This window comes from Oryza brachyantha, chromosome 2 (genome assembly GCF_000231095.2).
Source record: "Oryza brachyantha chromosome 2, ObraRS2, whole genome shotgun sequence".
NCBI lineage: Eukaryota > Viridiplantae > Streptophyta > Magnoliopsida > Poales > Poaceae > Oryza > Oryza brachyantha.
The window spans coordinates 22526409-22543361 of record NC_023164.2 but is presented as its reverse complement, the minus strand read 5'-3'; the positions used below and the strand labels follow the sequence as shown (position 1 = coordinate 22543361).

The following is a 16953-nucleotide window of genomic DNA, read 5'->3' as shown; positions in this document are numbered from 1 at the left end:
GACTAGGGGTGCGCAGAGAGAGAGAGAGATACAAGAGGGTAGGCTAGTCGTAGCAGAACGCAGCGAGCAGAGCACGGGAGGTGTCTTTTTCTCTCTTTTTCTTTTTGTGGGGGATTTTGCTTGGTGGGTGGCGGAGTTGGGTTGGGTTGGGTGGAGACCGGATGGACGGCGTGGATGCGGGTTCGGGTCGGGCGGCGTGTGGATGCCGCTGGCTGGGTAGGTGGGCTTTTGCGTGCAGGGAGAGCTTTGGGCCGCTGGGGGATGGGGGCTGGGGGTGTAGAGTGGACTGGGGTTAGTGGGCCTCTTGGAGGATGGGCTTAACTTAAACTCGGGTTCTGAGTTGTCAACACTTTATTTACAGGAGTATTACGAGGGAAACGTGGTTTAACAAATAATGAATAATCGGGGGGGGGGGGGGTCCCGACTTATTAAGTGTGACCAAATTTTCCAAAGTTAAACCTATTAAGTATGACTAAATTTATATAAAAAAATGGTTACCTCCTTTTTAAAGTTTAAAACTTTCAAGCATAATCTAGATTTATATATAAATGATAATGAATCCAGACAAATATACCAAAAGATTCAATGATACAAAGCTATAAATGATAATGAATTCAAACAAATATATCAAAAGGTTCAATGATACAAAGCAAGTAAATTTTATAAAACTATACATAATTTGATCAAATTATTATAAAACCACATATTTGAGGGTGTGTATCGTAAAACTATAGGTTTAACATAATTTTTTTACTAAACTACAATAGTGAAACTCTAAAAGATTTTTTTTTGTAGCTTTACACAAAATATGTAGTTTTGTTACGGAAGACTTTAAATCTAAGTGTTGTAGGGAATTTGATGCTAAGCACATAGTTCTGTAGCACACTACTTTAATCTATAGTTTTATGATAATCTAATCAAATTACCTGTAGTTCTACGAAATTTATAAAAACGTGTTTAAATGAAGATTTAAAAACTGTATATGTTGCAACTTTTTTCTTTAAAAATGGTTTAACTTTAAAAAATAGGCTTAGAACAAAACTGAAACATATTATATTAACGGGAGTACAAGGGAACGGCAGATAAAAAAGGTTTTAGTTTTTCGATTGGAAGGTGGAAGCCCAGTTTCGAGTCTTAGTTCACACAGTAACAGAGAGAGTTATCAAGTCTCCTAAAACATAGAGAATTAAAGTCTTCAGCTGTACAATTTGACCAGTCCCGTCTCTTTTTACACCAAAATCAAATGCGACCAATTATCAACTCCCCGCATCTATCTGTACAGAGGGGGTTGAAGCTTGAAAGGAAGACATGGAGAGGGACACAGCCTGCTCCAACTCCAACGCCAATTCAATATTTGTTTCCTTCAGGGGGCGACATCAATTTCCATAAAACCTAGATGCGCCATACCACACCAACCACAAACTTCACGGCTAACCAATCGTCCTCACTTTTATACACTTTGGGATGGAAAACTCTTCTCTAGGCAGTTAAGATTTAGCACCGTATCGGCGACTCCGAGTATAGTCATAGCCTACATACTCCCTGTCATGGAGTTATCTCCTGCTGTCTTAACGTTCTGAATAGTGTCGTCTTCATAGCCAAGGCAATCCACGCTTTCAATTGTTCCGTCTTCCAGTGGCATATGGATGCATATGCCGTTAATGGGAAATGGTTCCTGGTATTCATTCATGGTGTTAGAAGCATGCATTTATGAACTAGATGCACTTCTCTGTTTAAATCACTACTATTGGTTTGTTCAATATACCGTATGATGTAAGAATCAATGAACAAATGAGTGTTAACATTTTAAACAAGATTTGCTTACCTGGTTTCCAGCCTCTGGCCCATTAGAATGAAAAAGAATGGGGCGGCATCTCTTATCCTCATTCATTAAACTTGAATTCTGGAAATGTGAAATGAGTGCAGTCCTTCCCTGAATCCTAGCATAGGCCAAGGACGCTACCTTTTCACTGTTGAATTTTTCCCATTTCTTCCCATTGAACGCCTGCAAATTATAACATGCATCCAGAAACAGCTCAATCAAATTGTTCCAAATATGTTTACCAGTAATAGGCTGTTATGCAGTTCAACTAGATGTATTTTGGGGAAACTTAGCAAGACAGATCAAGACCTTCGAATTCATGGATACCAATTAAACAATGTAATATGCAACAACCAATAAAAGAAGGGGGCATACCTGGTAGAACGAGACAATGTGCACAGGTGATACCATGTTAATGAAAGCGTAGCCAACATTGCATTTGTTCTGCATGGGAAAAATATAATTAAATTATGCTGGGCATCAAAATAAGTCACAGGAAACAACAGTACAATACAATATAAATCTAGTACCTTGAAATCAATTGGCAGGTAGAAAAAGTCATAGGTTCCTTTATGAAACTCATCAATTGCGGCCAAAAGCATCTTAGAAGTGTACCTATTGGATTTAGGAATTGAGCAACTATGTAGAAATAGTAAGATCAGTAAAAGAAAATACAACATGAAGCCACATACTTGTTTGGAATGTTTTTTATCATCAATGTAGTCCGAGTATCATCACCTTTACGGATACTCTCCAAATCAAGTTGGTACTGCTTCTTGCTATCAGGTTGAAACACACTGCTGTCAACTCGGCGATTACGACCACGTTCAATGGAGTTATCAAGTCCAAAAGAGCCAAGCCCTTGATATGTGGGATTTCCGTAAAATGACTGTCCCAATCTAGGTGACAGTATTGGTCTAAAGCTACTAGAGTTATTGTCTGGCATGCTTCCACTTAAAGCAGAAACAGGATTTACAGAAGCACGAGCAGCCATGTTCAGCATAAGGCCAGCTCCATTGCGGCCACTCCCAATGTTCCCAAACCTCACTTGATTCATATAAGATGTCTCTGGTGATTCAGGAAAAAATCCAAACTTACTCTCAAACGGAGCACCTGAAGGGGCAGAGCCAACATGATGAAGAGGGTGCTGATCTTGAGACCCAAAGAGTGAAGCCTGACGGCCACCATACAATAATCCTTGCCCCTGAGAGCGGCTATTAGATGGTGTTGCATGACCAATTGCTGGTGGACGCCAAATAGGGGATTGAGAATGTTCAGAATAAGGCTTTGGACTGCCCCATAGAAACTCAGGCCCTGTTAAAGTCCCAGGGCTTGAACTCAAATGTTCATTTTTGTGATCTTGGTATGAATGGGAATGCTGAAATGCAGCACCATGGGGCTGGTTGTTGTTTGAGAATACTTTATCGTATTTAGACCAGTTGTTATCTTTCCCGATTGGCGCAATCTTCACAGCATTTGACATCAGGGAAGAAGGCATTCCAATAGGACTCATACCATTTCCAGTTGGTGATGCGTTAAATGTTTGCAACAAATTGTTGTCTGTTGGACTACCGTATTGAGCCCATGCACCTGAAAGGAGATGATGTAACGTCCATCAGGTTTAAACAAATACGCAATCAAAATAAAGAGAAAATAAAAGACCACAAACTAGATCCAGTCTGAGTACCTGGGGGAGAGCTAGCAATAGGTGAACCAACATGAGGAAGCCTGTAGCTTCTTGGTTCATCCTGGTCTATATCATGACCAAGCTGCTGCATCAAGCTAAATGAGAAGAAAATAAATTAGGTCAGTGTCAGCAAACTGAAACATTCTGTCAATGCTAATTGGTTTGCAAGATAAATGCACAAACATGCCTTCCAAAACTTATAAAAGGAAAAGTTGGTTCCATGGCATCAACAGCTCTCAAGTTTAGATTTATACCATTGAAAGCTCATAATATGCTTTAATAGCACCGAAAGTTTGTAATGTTCCATTTTATCATTTTATACCAATTCTGCCCAGTACGTTCGCCTTTTTCTGTTTTTTTTTTTTGTCCGTTTTCTCGACAGGAGAGGCAATTGAAAATGATAATGCTACCCTCCTTGTAACCAAGATTGGATTGATTGGTCTCTGAGCTTGTTCGAAAGCAAGAGAGGAAAAGCAGAGCAGCTCTAGCCACGAGACAAGACCTGTCCGCATAGTGAACATAGCACACTGGGTGACCTCACCACTGACCCCAGACTCGCCTGCCGCACCACCACCATCTGCGATCATTCCATCGCTCTGAACATTGATGTTCCCAATGGCCACCTTGAGGTGGCCTCCCTCCCCCTCTGATGAAATCGTGATCACTACTAGTATGCATGTCCAAGTGGAGCTCTGCATTATACTGCAGGTGTTGTCCATGTTGCTGCATCGCGACATGCACTGATGCGCATGTTCTGATCACCATGCTGGCCAATGAGAATCAGCTGTTCATTGTGGGAAGTGGAAGTGACCCATGGGAAACAGTGGCCAGCAACAGGAATCAGCAGCCCATTGTGGGAATCCGATGATGGAAAATGGTGGCTAATGACTAATTGGTGGTGAAGCTGAAGCTGGGTTTTCTCCATGGTTGATGCAAGTTTGGTCCACAATGGGAATTTTTGTCTGAGCTAATGGGAACACTAGTTAAGTAGATGGAAATTGTATGAAATAGAATGGTGCAAACACTCAGTGATAAGTGTACTATGAGCTGCGAACTTTCAATGTCATTAATTTTTTTCCAAATTAATCCTATGACTAAATGAGCCTATCCGCATCTTGAAAATATACCATCAGGAAGTAGTGAACTGGCCATTAAAGAAACAAGGGAGGCAGGGTGTACAAGAAGCTAATTACTTTTACACGCTTGAGGTATTCAAACTGCAAGTACTTTGTTCAAATAAATGAAAGCCAATCAACTGAGTACAAATCTGAGATCTTCTACTGCTGATGTATAAATGATAAAACTGGATTAATACAATCAGATTAGTAATAGCATCATGAGGGTAACATAGAATGTAAGGGAAATCCTTATCAACATGCCTCGTTCAGTCAAATAAAGCAATTTGATACGTTAAATATTTGCATACAGCAGATAAATCAACCTACTGCAGCATCAATAGATCATCCCAAAATTGATGTAAAATTTCAGTATAGCTCTAATGCAAGGTGCAAACAACTCAAGGCAATAAATAGATAAATGTATTAGGAAAGAAAACATGTAATCATACTTTCTGCGTGTTCCACCAGGACGGCTTGGTTCCAACTTGATGCGTTTTCCAGCTATCTCGCTTTTATTCAGTGACCGAAGAGCAGCTTCTGCTGCTCTTACATCATAAAACTCAATAAACTTATGATGCTTCTTATTTGGTGTTTCTCTTATCTGTGCATAGAACTAAACATCATCAGCCTTCCAAAAACAGAAATAAAGTATACGAAGAATGAACCTATGCACATGAAACATTCAAGAAAAGCAAATCTCAGGGGAAAAATTGGGAGTAACATTCTGACCTCCTTTACTTCCCCATAAGTTCCAAAAATCTGGCGAACTTCTTCATTGGAAACCGAGGGATCCAAGTTGAAAATAACAAGAGTTCCCTGGTTCAGATCTTTATCTGATGGGTTCTCCTGAAAAATCAAGATGGCAAACTGCTAAGGACTTTTGTGGTGAAGGGACTAAACATTTGAAGGTGAACCGTTATATAACAAACCTTCGGGATGGAGAAATGAATGTCTAGCTTTCTCCTCCTCAGAGGCTTGTTCTGCAATCCACGCATTGCACCACGTGCAGCTCGGATATCAAAATAAGATATCATCACAAAACCTCTATGTTTAGTTGCAGTATAGAGTGTTCGGATGTCCCCATATTGCTGAAACAAATAATGTATACTGTTAAGACCAACTGAGATACAATACCAAAGATGTGCAGACAACACAGCACATAAAGTTGTTTAGTTGCAAGGTATACCTACTGATGAGTAACACAAACAAATCAAACTTTGATTGTAATAATTATACAAAGCTAACAACCATTGCAGTTATTACCTCAAAAAGTGAGCGCAATTCTGAGTCATCAACATTGCTATTGATGTTCCTCACAAACAATGTTCTAGAAGGGTGCTCCCCATATGGATGCTCCCCAGCCACAGTGCCGGCACTATTTGACTGACCAAAATGGTTGACCCCATTGCCTCTAAGCCCATCAGCTATACTTGTATTCCCCAAACCAGCTGTGATGCTCTCCACTGGGTCCAAGTCCAGCTCCATGCCCCCTCCACTGCCAAATACATCAAATTCCTCCAGTTCTTCCATAGAATTTGTCTGCCCAGCCGGGTCAGTCTCATTTGTGATCCCGATCCCAACAAAAAGCTCATCTTCATCAGGCAATAAGTCATCGATTTGACGGAGATCAAAATCAAATTTGTACTCCTTCCCGTCAGGATCATCATCAACATCAAGCTCTTTCAGTTTTACAGATGCGCCATCCATCAATCGGGTGCCATTTGCTGAATCAAGAAAGTTGACTGAAAGAGAAGGAAGCACACCTGATCAGGAATAATTATACAAACATGAACCAGTGCTACACGTCAGAAGAAAAGGTTGGATTCATGATATTTTTTTGGCATATTAAAGATGGGAATATTTAACAACAAATGGCGGTGTCAAGCCACATATTTGGCATATGGGCATAGTACTAATTTCTGTGTGCATTCCCTTGTATCTCAGTACCTAGTGTCATTCCTTCTTCCACCTTTCCTTTGTACTCATCACAACTAACATCCCTCAGTCATCCCTATGCAACTACTACCAGAAAAGAGAAATAAAAACACCAAGCTGCACCCATGAGGACATCAGGTGTTTGGACAGCAAGGCTATTTCCGGCACAACACACACACAGACTAGAGCATATATCAGGAAAAGTGCAAAATATTTATTGTTATGCCTTAGCAGCTTACAAGGAAAGCTGCATACTTTTTTCATGAGGAAGGACAGGCAAAGAGGTGGAGAAGAGGCCGGCATTGCCCAGCCCATTGCGTGCATTCATTGGTTGTGGCGGAGGGACTATCCACGGATTGTTGTTTCCAGCCAGCTGCTGCATCTTGACTGAAGAGGGGACTGCAATCCCTATAACAAGACAAATGCAAATAGTGGCAGGGATTCAGGTCTAGTTTACCAGAGCAAAACATAGTTTACCTGGAAGGTGGAGTATATATCATGATACCTGATGGGTTGAAAGGATCCTTTGATTGGTCCATCACCGCATTTGCCAAAGGGATGCCTGCGAATCAGAGAGAATCATGAGATAAATTTTAGCATTAGGGTTTATCCCTACTGAGATTGGAATAAGTAAATGGGGAAACTGCACATTATCTTTGTTGCTTTTGGCATGCATGACGTACACAAGATTGGAGGAACTGATAGGGCATTTTTACATTTCAAGAGTTACAATAAAAACGACACATAACACATATGGTCAATGTGCCTGAGACCTAAAAAGAAGCAAAATATGATCCTAAGTCAAGGACAAGAAAGGGCATATGTTTCCTCAGGAATCCAGAATCACTGTACTGTTGACAACTGAAAGCTTAAACTGTGATCAAAAAAGGGCAAGTGAAAAATAAGCGAAGATTTCAATTGCCTCTCTAGTGTCTTTCCCCTTCTCCCTCCTCTTGTACACCTTGTTGCTTTCCCTCCCTCACATATCCCTCTCAGCTACCAATAGTCTAGAGGAGAAAGTGAGAAGGAATCAATATTTAGGGTATCCATTATTTCTGGTTGGCTGTCTCTACAACTGTGTTCCTCTCTTAGGGGACTTTTATAACCGTTTATTAGGCTTAATATGCAGTTAAATGGTTGATTGCCATTTTCCTCAACTAATTGATGCAAGCACTTTGAATTCTCCACTTGATTAGTCGTCTTATCCTTCCTACTTCCTTGTCTTGGATTTTTTTTCAGCTTTGTTAACCTACTTAGAGTTGTAAATTTGTAGATTGATCACTTTGTGCCAAGGATCACTTAGCAATTATCATCTCCCCAAGAGAAATATAAGCCATTTTTTCTTTCCTTCCCCCAAGTTGAGATCAAAATTGTACTTCTCTTCTTTTCCACTCACAGCCACATTGACCACACCATGCCTACCATAGTTTGTACTTTGTAATGCAGCTATTCGACTGTAAACGCACACTATCAGTACCGCCAATAAAAGATTAAATTTTCCCCATCCGTTTCAGTCCATCGCCACATCATTGCATCATCCGCTTAGATACACCCATGATGGGTGACCAATCCCTTCTCCCTTACCATCAGCCCTGCCTATAGCTCTCCCCCAACCAACCCGTGGAATAGGTTCTAGTTTCCACTGCCTACTGCTCCGGCCATCCCTCTATACCATCCAATCCCCAGCCTCCCCCGCTCAGACACACAGCACAAACCAAAACTCGTAAACCCTAACCTCGCTTGGGGTAGAGAACTAGGACAAGGATTTGACTTTTTCCCTGTTTGGCGTTCCTCCTATCTTTTTGAAGTCTAAACTAAACTTCTAACCGGTGGAACTTCATTATTCCATTCAGGATTCTTGATATGCAGTGAAGCATCACTAGCGAAAACCTGACAAGAATTGGAAAATACCAAAAATGGAAAGCAAACTTGTCTCCTGCACTGCCTCCAGCGAGGTTAGGATTAGGGTTTCGGGGTGGGGACCGTGGGGTGGGATCGGGGTTTAGAGGATTGCTGTGGCGGCGCGTCGGTGATGGCGCCGCCCGCCGCGGGTAGGAAGACGGCCGTGGGCAGGGCCGCCCCCGGGGACAACGTGAGGACAGGTTAGGTTGAGGGGAGCGGCTACGGGGAAAAGGGCGACGGCGACGACGACGCCGCCACGCCGCCACGCCGGTGGGGTGGACTCGAGCGGCGTCCCCGAGTTGATGGCGGAGCCAGCGGCTACGGAGGGAGGGGGGCGGGCCACGGGAATATGGGATTGGATGAGACGGAGAAGGAGCAGGGAGCTCACCGGAGCAGGTTGCCGGAGTTCGGTGGTGGTCGTCGAGCGGCGGCGATCGTAGCCGGGGGGACGGAAGCGACGGTCGCCGATCGACTGGGGTGCTTGGGGAAGGGGCGGCGGAGGGCGGGGCCTCGGTGCGGAGTGCGGCCACGGTCGTAGGGTCGAGCCGTCGGGGGTGGTGGTGTGCCGTGGTGGGATCGGTGGTGGATGGGGATAGAAATTGATGGGGGTGGGGAAGTGTTGTGGATTAGGGCGCTCGCCCGTTATGAGGGCGGTTGAAGATTCACCCGCTAGGCGATGGCCAAGTGGAAGAAGGGAGCTTTGCTGAAAGAAAAAAAAAAAGCACCAGTTGCACTGTACGTGTGTGCATTGGGCGGTTTAAATTAAAGATTTTGATTTTTTTAAGATATAAAAGGAAAAGGGGATAAATAATTAATTGTTAATTCATAACTGAAGATAGGAAAAACCTCAGAATAGCCAAAAATATATTAGTTGAAGACAACATGTTTTATTTATTTGGTGATATTTTTCTAATAACCTATGTTTGAATTGAATATAATATATAAATCTATATATTCTCTTAATGAAATGATAATAATGTATGTATTGTGGCTATTTGTTCTTTTACTGGTAACAGTGTTTCCAACGATGAAGTTAATGGTGAATTTGTTATTCTCCAGATGTTGCCATAGCTATTCAGATATGCTTGGATTTATGTGTGTGCATTCATGGAGATGGGTATGTCAATACCTACATAAGTGTTTACTATTACACTGTGTTTAAAAAATTACATAATGTAGCCGCTACTGTCTTCTCATAAAGAAAAGGTGCTGGTACACGTTCAAAATGTCTTTTTGTTGACAATACAAGTCCAAAAATATCCATCATGGAACATAAGCAAAAAACTGACTTAGAAAAATTCTATTTAAAACTATTTTTATATCAATTATAAAATTCAAAGTGAGTAAGGGAAAACTAACTTAGAAAAACCATATTTGAAAGTATTTTTTATATCAATTATAAAAATCAAAGTGAGTAAGGTTTTTCGGGAAAAAAGAACAGTACCAAACTACCAACTGCCAACTTTGTTTTAACCTGAACGAAACAATTAACATTTGTTTAATATTATCTTTATTTTACTGTGACCTTCTGGCATATATTTATATAGATATAAATAAGTCTAAATATATCTAAAATATTTTATATATAAAACGCATAGTATACTTGTTTTGTAGTCTCGAATCTCGATTTACGAACAACGAAGGAGGAGTGGAGAGCTGGGCTAGTCGCTATGCACCGCCGCCACGTTTGTCAGGTCGAGTTGTTGAGGTTAGTGGATAAGGATAAAAGCAATTGGCGAAGAAGACGAGCGGGTCGGGTCTCCACCCGCTGCGACGGTATAGACGGCAAAGCGGGCGAGGAGGCTCCGCCCGTAGGCTTTCCCCGGTACGGGAGGATTTTTTTAGGATTTTGCCGTAGTGGTAGGATTAGAAAGCGACAGCTACGATGATTGGCTCCATCGTTTCGCTACTTGCCCCTCTACCCTCACAAGACCCGATGACACGCGGGCCCCACCTGGCGGCGCTCCGGTGGACGACGGCGCACGCAGGGGACCCACCCCGCGGAGCGTGGGCCACGGGCGTCAGTGGGCGGCCGGAGGCGACCTCTAGGGCGGATTGGAATGGGGGCGGCTTCGCGTCCGCGGCCGCTTTCCTTTTCCTTTCCTTGGAAAGCCATCCTGCTTTCCTTGGCTTTGTCACGTTGTGCCATTGTGTGTTTCGTCGTCTCTCCCTCCCTCCTTCTGCACGATTATACAGTGCAGCTGTTAACACGATGCAGAGCAGCTTAACAATACGTACTAGTACTTCGTTTTCAGTTACGTGGAAGACATATAGTCCTGTACGCGTACACAGCACTGTGCGTGTATACTTTATCTAGGATAAAAACGGTTGGAAACTATTATAAACGATGACATTCCTTCCAAAGCAATTGTAAGTAATTTCATATTCACCAATTTATAATTAGTTATTTAGGCCGTGATCGGCGATAACACTACTAATCCAGATTTCTCTCTTTTTCCGTATACACGTTTTCCAAACGGATTTTTTAATAGAAAAGTTGTTTTAAAACAATTCTTAATATGTTTTTATTTTTATATAATTAAAAAGTAATTAATTATATATTAATCTATTGTTATATTTTTTCGTGTCGAATAACTTACTCAAAACACCATAAAACAAACGCGGCCTTAGTATCGGCGGCTATAGCATGGCATTAACCGGAATTAGAATATATATATAAATATATATATATATATATATATATACACACACACACAACCCTAGATTGACAATGAGTTTGAGAGTTTGTACGACGGTTTTTCATCCTTATCTTTTCGTGTATGCTTATACTTATAAGCCAAAATTTAAATATCTAGTGTTAAGTTTGAAGTTGGTTTTGAGTTTTCCACTCTAGTTTATTTTTTAGCCTTTACTTTTATGTCGTTATGAACTCGTATATAAAAATTTCACTCATAAATTATTTTTTTTATAAATATAACATTTGTCCTTTTTTCATACGCCTCTTCATCCGTACCTGCCAACGGAATACCCTAAACATATATACTTCGTAGTAGCAAACGTAGCACACCCGTACTTGTGTGCTCATCGTTATGGCCGGTACGGATCATCGGCTTAAATGCATTATATTGCTTGATGACCTCCCTTTTCCAAGCAACAGATGCATCTATCATCTGCCTCTTGCTAATTAAAGACTCCCATCGTTTCAGCTACGATTGTTTATAAGCTAATCAAATTTCAAAATCAATTTTAGACTTGATTTTATATTTATTTTATTGTGTTTTACTTTGGTGTTTTTCTTTTGAGTCGCTATAAACGTGTATATAAAAAAATTACTAATAACTTATTTTTTGTTTGGAAAACATTTTTATCCTTTTTTATTACAAGAAATAAAACGATGAGAGCCAAAATGTGCTAGCAGAGGGAGAGGATGGGTGCATGAATGCACCTGGGTCAGTTGGCACTTGGCAGAGACAGCCTAATTAAACATGCATAGGTGCAAGGTTGCTTCGCTGACTGACTAATCCAGTTCCTAACCGTAGATGATACGAAACTACCACGACTTGGATGGCTAAAACCGTGTCAACTCCGATTACCTGTCTAAGCACTCCTTAAAATTTTCATTTCTTTAGCGTTGATCTGCCGTGCTGTTTAGTTGTTTGACCCTAGGCATTCAACCTAACCAGAGATGCTCGATTCCCTTTGTTGTCTAGTAGTACTGAATAAGTATAATTTGGTTCTGCTTAAAGGAGCTTGGCCGGATTCTGGAAAGTAACAGGTGAAAAGGCAACTATTGATATTTTTTTTGGCTTCTACTGCAATTTTTTAAGATTCTGCATCTACAATTTCTTAATATCCAGGGTAAAAAGTTGGACTTATAAAGCTCGCACATTTTAACAGAGCTTATAGTCTACTGTTGTACCTGCTCTAAACATGCCAATTTTTATGATGATTCTCCTGACGAGTTACTGCCTGACAGGGACAAAAACTCTGTACACCAACTTGTCTCCAACGCCTCCACTAAGCGCCAATTAGTGGAGCAGATAATCTCCCCAATAACCAACACACTCATGCAATGAAGATGCATGGATTGGACCACTCTGTGTGTACATGTTCTGCACTTCTGCTCTCGCCTTTGAATCTGAATCTGTCTACAGTGTACTGTTCTTCTACCTCACCTGCAGCAACAGGCGCTGTATGTATGTGATGTGCATGCATCCAGGCCAAGGCATGCGTTTGCTTTTCACATAGAAGCTGAAATCTATCTATCCATCCATCCATCTATCTAGATGCAGTTGGACGTCACATTCCTCCTGTGCTTTCCTTCAAAAGTCCATAGGTCACCCTCCGTTGCGTCACCGATGCCTTGCAGCTCCATCGCTGCACCACAAGCTTGATTCTCCCCCAACTTCCAGTGCATCTTTACGCAAGTGCATCTAAAAATGAAGGACCAGACGACCTGAAACGTAAGAACACAACAAACCACAAGCACAGCACTGAGGCGCAGCCAATTCTGGTGTGTGTGTTTTTTTCTTCATCCAATCTTGTTTTAAAATCGACATCGACATATATAAATAATTATCCATACATTATTTTTTTGTCCTCGGTGGTGGCCTGTTCATTATCATCGTGTGACGTTATATTACTGTCGTTCGAGGTCTCATCTTTTCTTTTATGCTTATACTTATAAACTAAAATTTAAATTTAACCTTAAAGTTAGAGTTGATTTAGGGGGTATTTTTATCTTAATTTTTCAGGCTTTGTTTTTGTTAAGAACGCATATACAAATGTTTTATTTTTAAATTATGTTTCCTACAAATATGTCATTTTATATTTTTTACGAAAAACCAAAAGATGGCCCTCTTAGTTTAATTCATTGGAGATAAGCCATGAAAGAATAAAGACTAGTGAATGGTTAGGTGTTATTCTTTGACTGGTCACCCGCACTGGGGGAGGGGGTGGGGGAGTTTCCTCACCTCAATCTATTGAATTACAGGAAAAATCATAACATGCATTCATGAGTACTTCCACGTCTTAAAATATAAATATTTTTTAGATTTATGCATATGATTAAGAAAGTACTTGTGAATGATTGGAAAAAACTTATGATTTGTTGAAACGACGAGGTATATATAGAAAAAAATAACTTTATTTTAAAACAAAGGGTATTTTAGTATAAATAGATTTATTTTGAAACCGAGCCGAGTAGTAGATTGTAGGGAGGAAGAGAAGACAGCCTTCCACGACGACACAACCATCCTACCGGAGAGAAGCCAACAAATAAATGTAAATTATCAGGTGTTACCGCGTAAACTCATATGTTGACACTGGATTTGCTCATGCAATTGCACTGAAAGTCCAAGATGGTGATCGTCTAAGTTTTGAGGGAAAAATTGACATATTTACAAATAAAAATTGTAATAAAAATTTATATACTTATTCTTAGCGATCTAAAAATTAATTTGAAAATAAACTACGATGAATAATCCTAAAATCAATTCTAAATTTTTAGTTAACAATTCAAAAATTGGCTTACATGTATAAGTGGAAGTGAAAATATGAGATAGTAAGAACTATATGTAAGAGGTTACCTTTAGACCCTATTACTCGTTAAATCTCTCTTATTGTATCTCTTTTACTTAAAAGCAAAGTTGTCCGTCATCTTTCTCATCCTATATCACACAAAATAATCGCTTCTAGAAAAATTGAAAGAGAAAAAAAATAAGTGTGTTGTTAAGAAAACCATTCCTTTTCCATATGAACCTGTACAACCACTCATCATCAATTGTATAAAATTGTTATAATGTACGAATATATTACTAGTTGATTTTAAAATAATGCTGCTCAATGAAAAACAATCACTTGTATTTACTGATGGATCATCATGATCGAACAGCAGAGGCGTTGAACGGACAGAAGCTGTTCAGGTCATACTGAAAGCAAGAAAATCAAGTCTGACTTGCAAAATTCTGTACTGGGAGATATAAATCAATTCGACTGAAAATCAATTTAACTTTAAGGGATTATATGGGTTATCTTTTAGCTTATCAGTAAAAAAGACAAACGACATATTTGTAAACGAAAAATAATTTAAGAGTAAAACTTTTATATACGTGTTCATATTGATAAAAAAAGTCAACTATAAAAAATAATTTATGATAAAAAACCTTAGCAGCTGCCTACGTTCAGTTGAGATCAACAACAGCCCTGGGCCTGAGAGAAGAAGGAATAAAAAGCATGAATTATTGTTAGCAATAACATACATAGATATTCATGCACTAGCAGGCACGGATAACTGAATGGAAACTGCGACGAGCAATACTTTCCAATATCGATGCCCTCCTTTCAGAAAGTATGTTAACAGCTACACATAAAACATAGAATTACTCAAGTGGACTAGTGGAGCACTGAAGGGGATGCAGATAAAAAGAAAAAATCAGGAAGAAACATGAGAAACAATGCCAGCATTACTCTGATGGTGACTGCTTGGCTGGGTATGGCGACAGGGAAAAAGGAATGTACTGGCGGTTGTCGATGAACGTGAGACAACTCCAGAATATATGGATTATAACTGAAGAATGGATGAACTGAACAGTTAAACTGACATTAGGTTAACTGCTAGTTACGACTCATAATTAGTAAGATAAGATGCAATCATACAATCATACATACACGAACTATAAAATGAAATGCACAGGGCTGAAGGGAATGGAGGAGAGAGTCCATGTACATGTGTGTTTGATAGCAGCGTAGCTGAAGGCGCAAGTTGAGTTGCAGACTTGCAGTAGTGTTGGAGAGATCCAACTCCGCAATAGGGCAATGTTTGTATGGGCTGAGAACCCGGGATTTAGGCCCATCTCCTGGCCACCTCCTGATTATTGTACTACAGTATTACCACCATCCAAAACAAAATACCAGACAAACCACTGACCGGAGGACTTTCAGAGGAACTTAAATTTTGCCAGAACATTATGTAATGTACGATTAGGGTGGAATAAACTTGCAACATTATCAGAGCATGCTAACTAAAGGATAGGATCCCGTTCGAACTGATATTGTCGGCGCCGCATGGTAGAGTGCAGAGAAGACACGTGCCGGAGCACGAAGCCGATAGAGGGGAGCAGTGTGGCAGAGATCGGCGGCGACGTGTGGAGGAAGTGCCGGAGAAAGATGATGGGCTCATTAATTGATTTCGTCCGGACGAAACTGCCATTGTTCAGAGTAGAGTCTCTGACGTGAGAATCAAATAGGACCAGCACTCAGATGATTCTCACTCTGTTTCCTTATTCTTCAAGAGCTGGAAGAGGTATTTGCCCGATTATACATGCAGACAAAAAACAAACTCCAACGGTTCAGATTGGCAAAACTCAAAACTTATACATGAGCTTGTTCATAGCATCATGATTCATACTCCACCACTGTATTTGGTATGCACTAACAGAATACTCGTATATACTTCGTATAATACTGCCGTCCCAGTATTTCCCTGCAACAATACAGGTGCATATACTTTTTGAGTTTTGACAGTTTACCACTCGCTACACTCCCCCGAAAAACCTCTTCCAGTACGGACTCCTCCTCACCTCCTCCTCTTCCTCCACCACCACCGGCGGCGGCGCGGCCGGCGTCTCACCGGCGCACCCCCAGATCCCCTCGAGGACCTGATCCAGGCTGGCCGGGACCCCCCACGCGTCGGCGGCGGGCGCGGCGAGCACCGCGTCGAACACCTCCTGCAGCCCCACCACGCGGCGGGTCACGGCGCGGCGCGCCTCCCGCACGGCCGGGTAGTACCCCGGGACGGCGTCGAGGCGGAGCAGCACGGCCATGAGCGCCTCCGAGAACCGCGCCCTCTCGCGCTCGTCGCCGCGGACGGCGTCCACGGTCTCCTGCCGCCGGAGCAGCCGCTCCAGCCGCGTGGCCTCGGCGTCGGCGGCGCGGACGGCCGCGGAGTGCCTCCTTACCAGGTGGCCCCGGAACGCTGCCTGGATCCTGGCCGCGGCCGCGTCGTCCGGCGATCGCTCCGGGGCCGGGGAGGCAACGGGGATCCGCACGGTGGTGGGCCTGTGGGTGTTGGTGGTGCTGGTACCCTTGTAGCTGGAGAACTCCCCCTCGCCGTCGCCGGCGAAGAAGAACCGCGAGGTGGAGGTGTAGTGGTAGGACCCCATGGCGATGGCGCCCCTCACCCTTGCACTGCTCCGCCTGCAGCCGGATGCTGTGCAGTGCGGCCGCGACCGCACCTTTGGCAAAAGACAGACGGGAGTGCGTGTGCTTTTTCCCTTCGAACTACACTTCCACGGAGGACGGGGATCGAGTGACATTCGGTGACATTCCGTGTCACTGACATCGTGTCACTCACATATGGGTCCCGAGTTCAGCCATATACACGATTACAGAATATCACCGAAAATATTACGAAATTCTGAATCCACTACGGATCCCTTTCTTTGCTTCGCGGACAAACGCTTCACCACATGATTTGCTTTTTTCGAGCCGCGCAGGGCTGAACCGCTGAACTGTGCGTTGAGCAATAC

At 42.0% G+C, this 16953-nt stretch overlaps 2 protein-coding genes across 2 annotated transcripts; both read right to left on the bottom strand.

The window, feature by feature from the left end:
- Window positions 1–1066: 1066 nt before the first annotated feature.
- LOC102723019 (protein MEI2-like 2) lies at window positions 1067–9023 on the bottom strand. The gene is made up of 13 exons (XM_006647741.3): window positions 8853–9023; window positions 7068–7124; window positions 6818–6970; window positions 5891–6369; window positions 5557–5715; window positions 5357–5473; window positions 5077–5228; window positions 3510–3604; window positions 2515–3412; window positions 2353–2437; window positions 2198–2266; window positions 1826–2005; window positions 1067–1675 (listed from the first exon to the last, which is right to left on the bottom strand). The coding sequence occupies exons 2-13, from the start codon at window positions 7099–7101 to the stop codon at window positions 1532–1534; spliced, it is 2565 nt and encodes an 854-aa protein (XP_006647804.1). The 5' UTR covers window positions 7102–7124; window positions 8853–9023; the 3' UTR covers window positions 1067–1531.
- A 6080-nt stretch (window positions 9024–15103) lies between these two features.
- LOC102712784 (BAG family molecular chaperone regulator 5, mitochondrial) lies at window positions 15104–16735 on the bottom strand. Its single transcript, XM_040521040.1, has one exon. It carries the CDS (start codon window positions 16585–16587, stop codon window positions 15961–15963), a length of 627 nt encoding a protein of 208 aa, XP_040376974.1. The 5' UTR covers window positions 16588–16735; the 3' UTR covers window positions 15104–15960.
- Window positions 16736–16953: the final 218 nt, after the last annotated feature.

Excerpts from the sequence above, each read along its gene's own strand:
- LOC102723019 (XM_006647741.3), bottom strand. The coding sequence starts at position 7,101 with ATGGACCAATCAAAGGATCCTTTCAACCCATCAG. Across the intron at positions 2,438-2,514 it reads ATAAAAAACATTCCAAACAA|GTACACTTCTAAGATGCTTT; the intron begins GTATGTGGCTTC and ends TAAATCCAATAG. Across the intron at positions 2,006-2,197 it reads ACATTGTCTCGTTCTACCAG|GCGTTCAATGGGAAGAAATG; the intron begins GTATGCCCCCTT and ends TATAATTTGCAG.
- LOC102712784 (XM_040521040.1), bottom strand. The coding sequence starts at position 16,587 with ATGGGGTCCTACCACTACACCTCCACCTCGCGGTTCTTCTTCGCCGGC.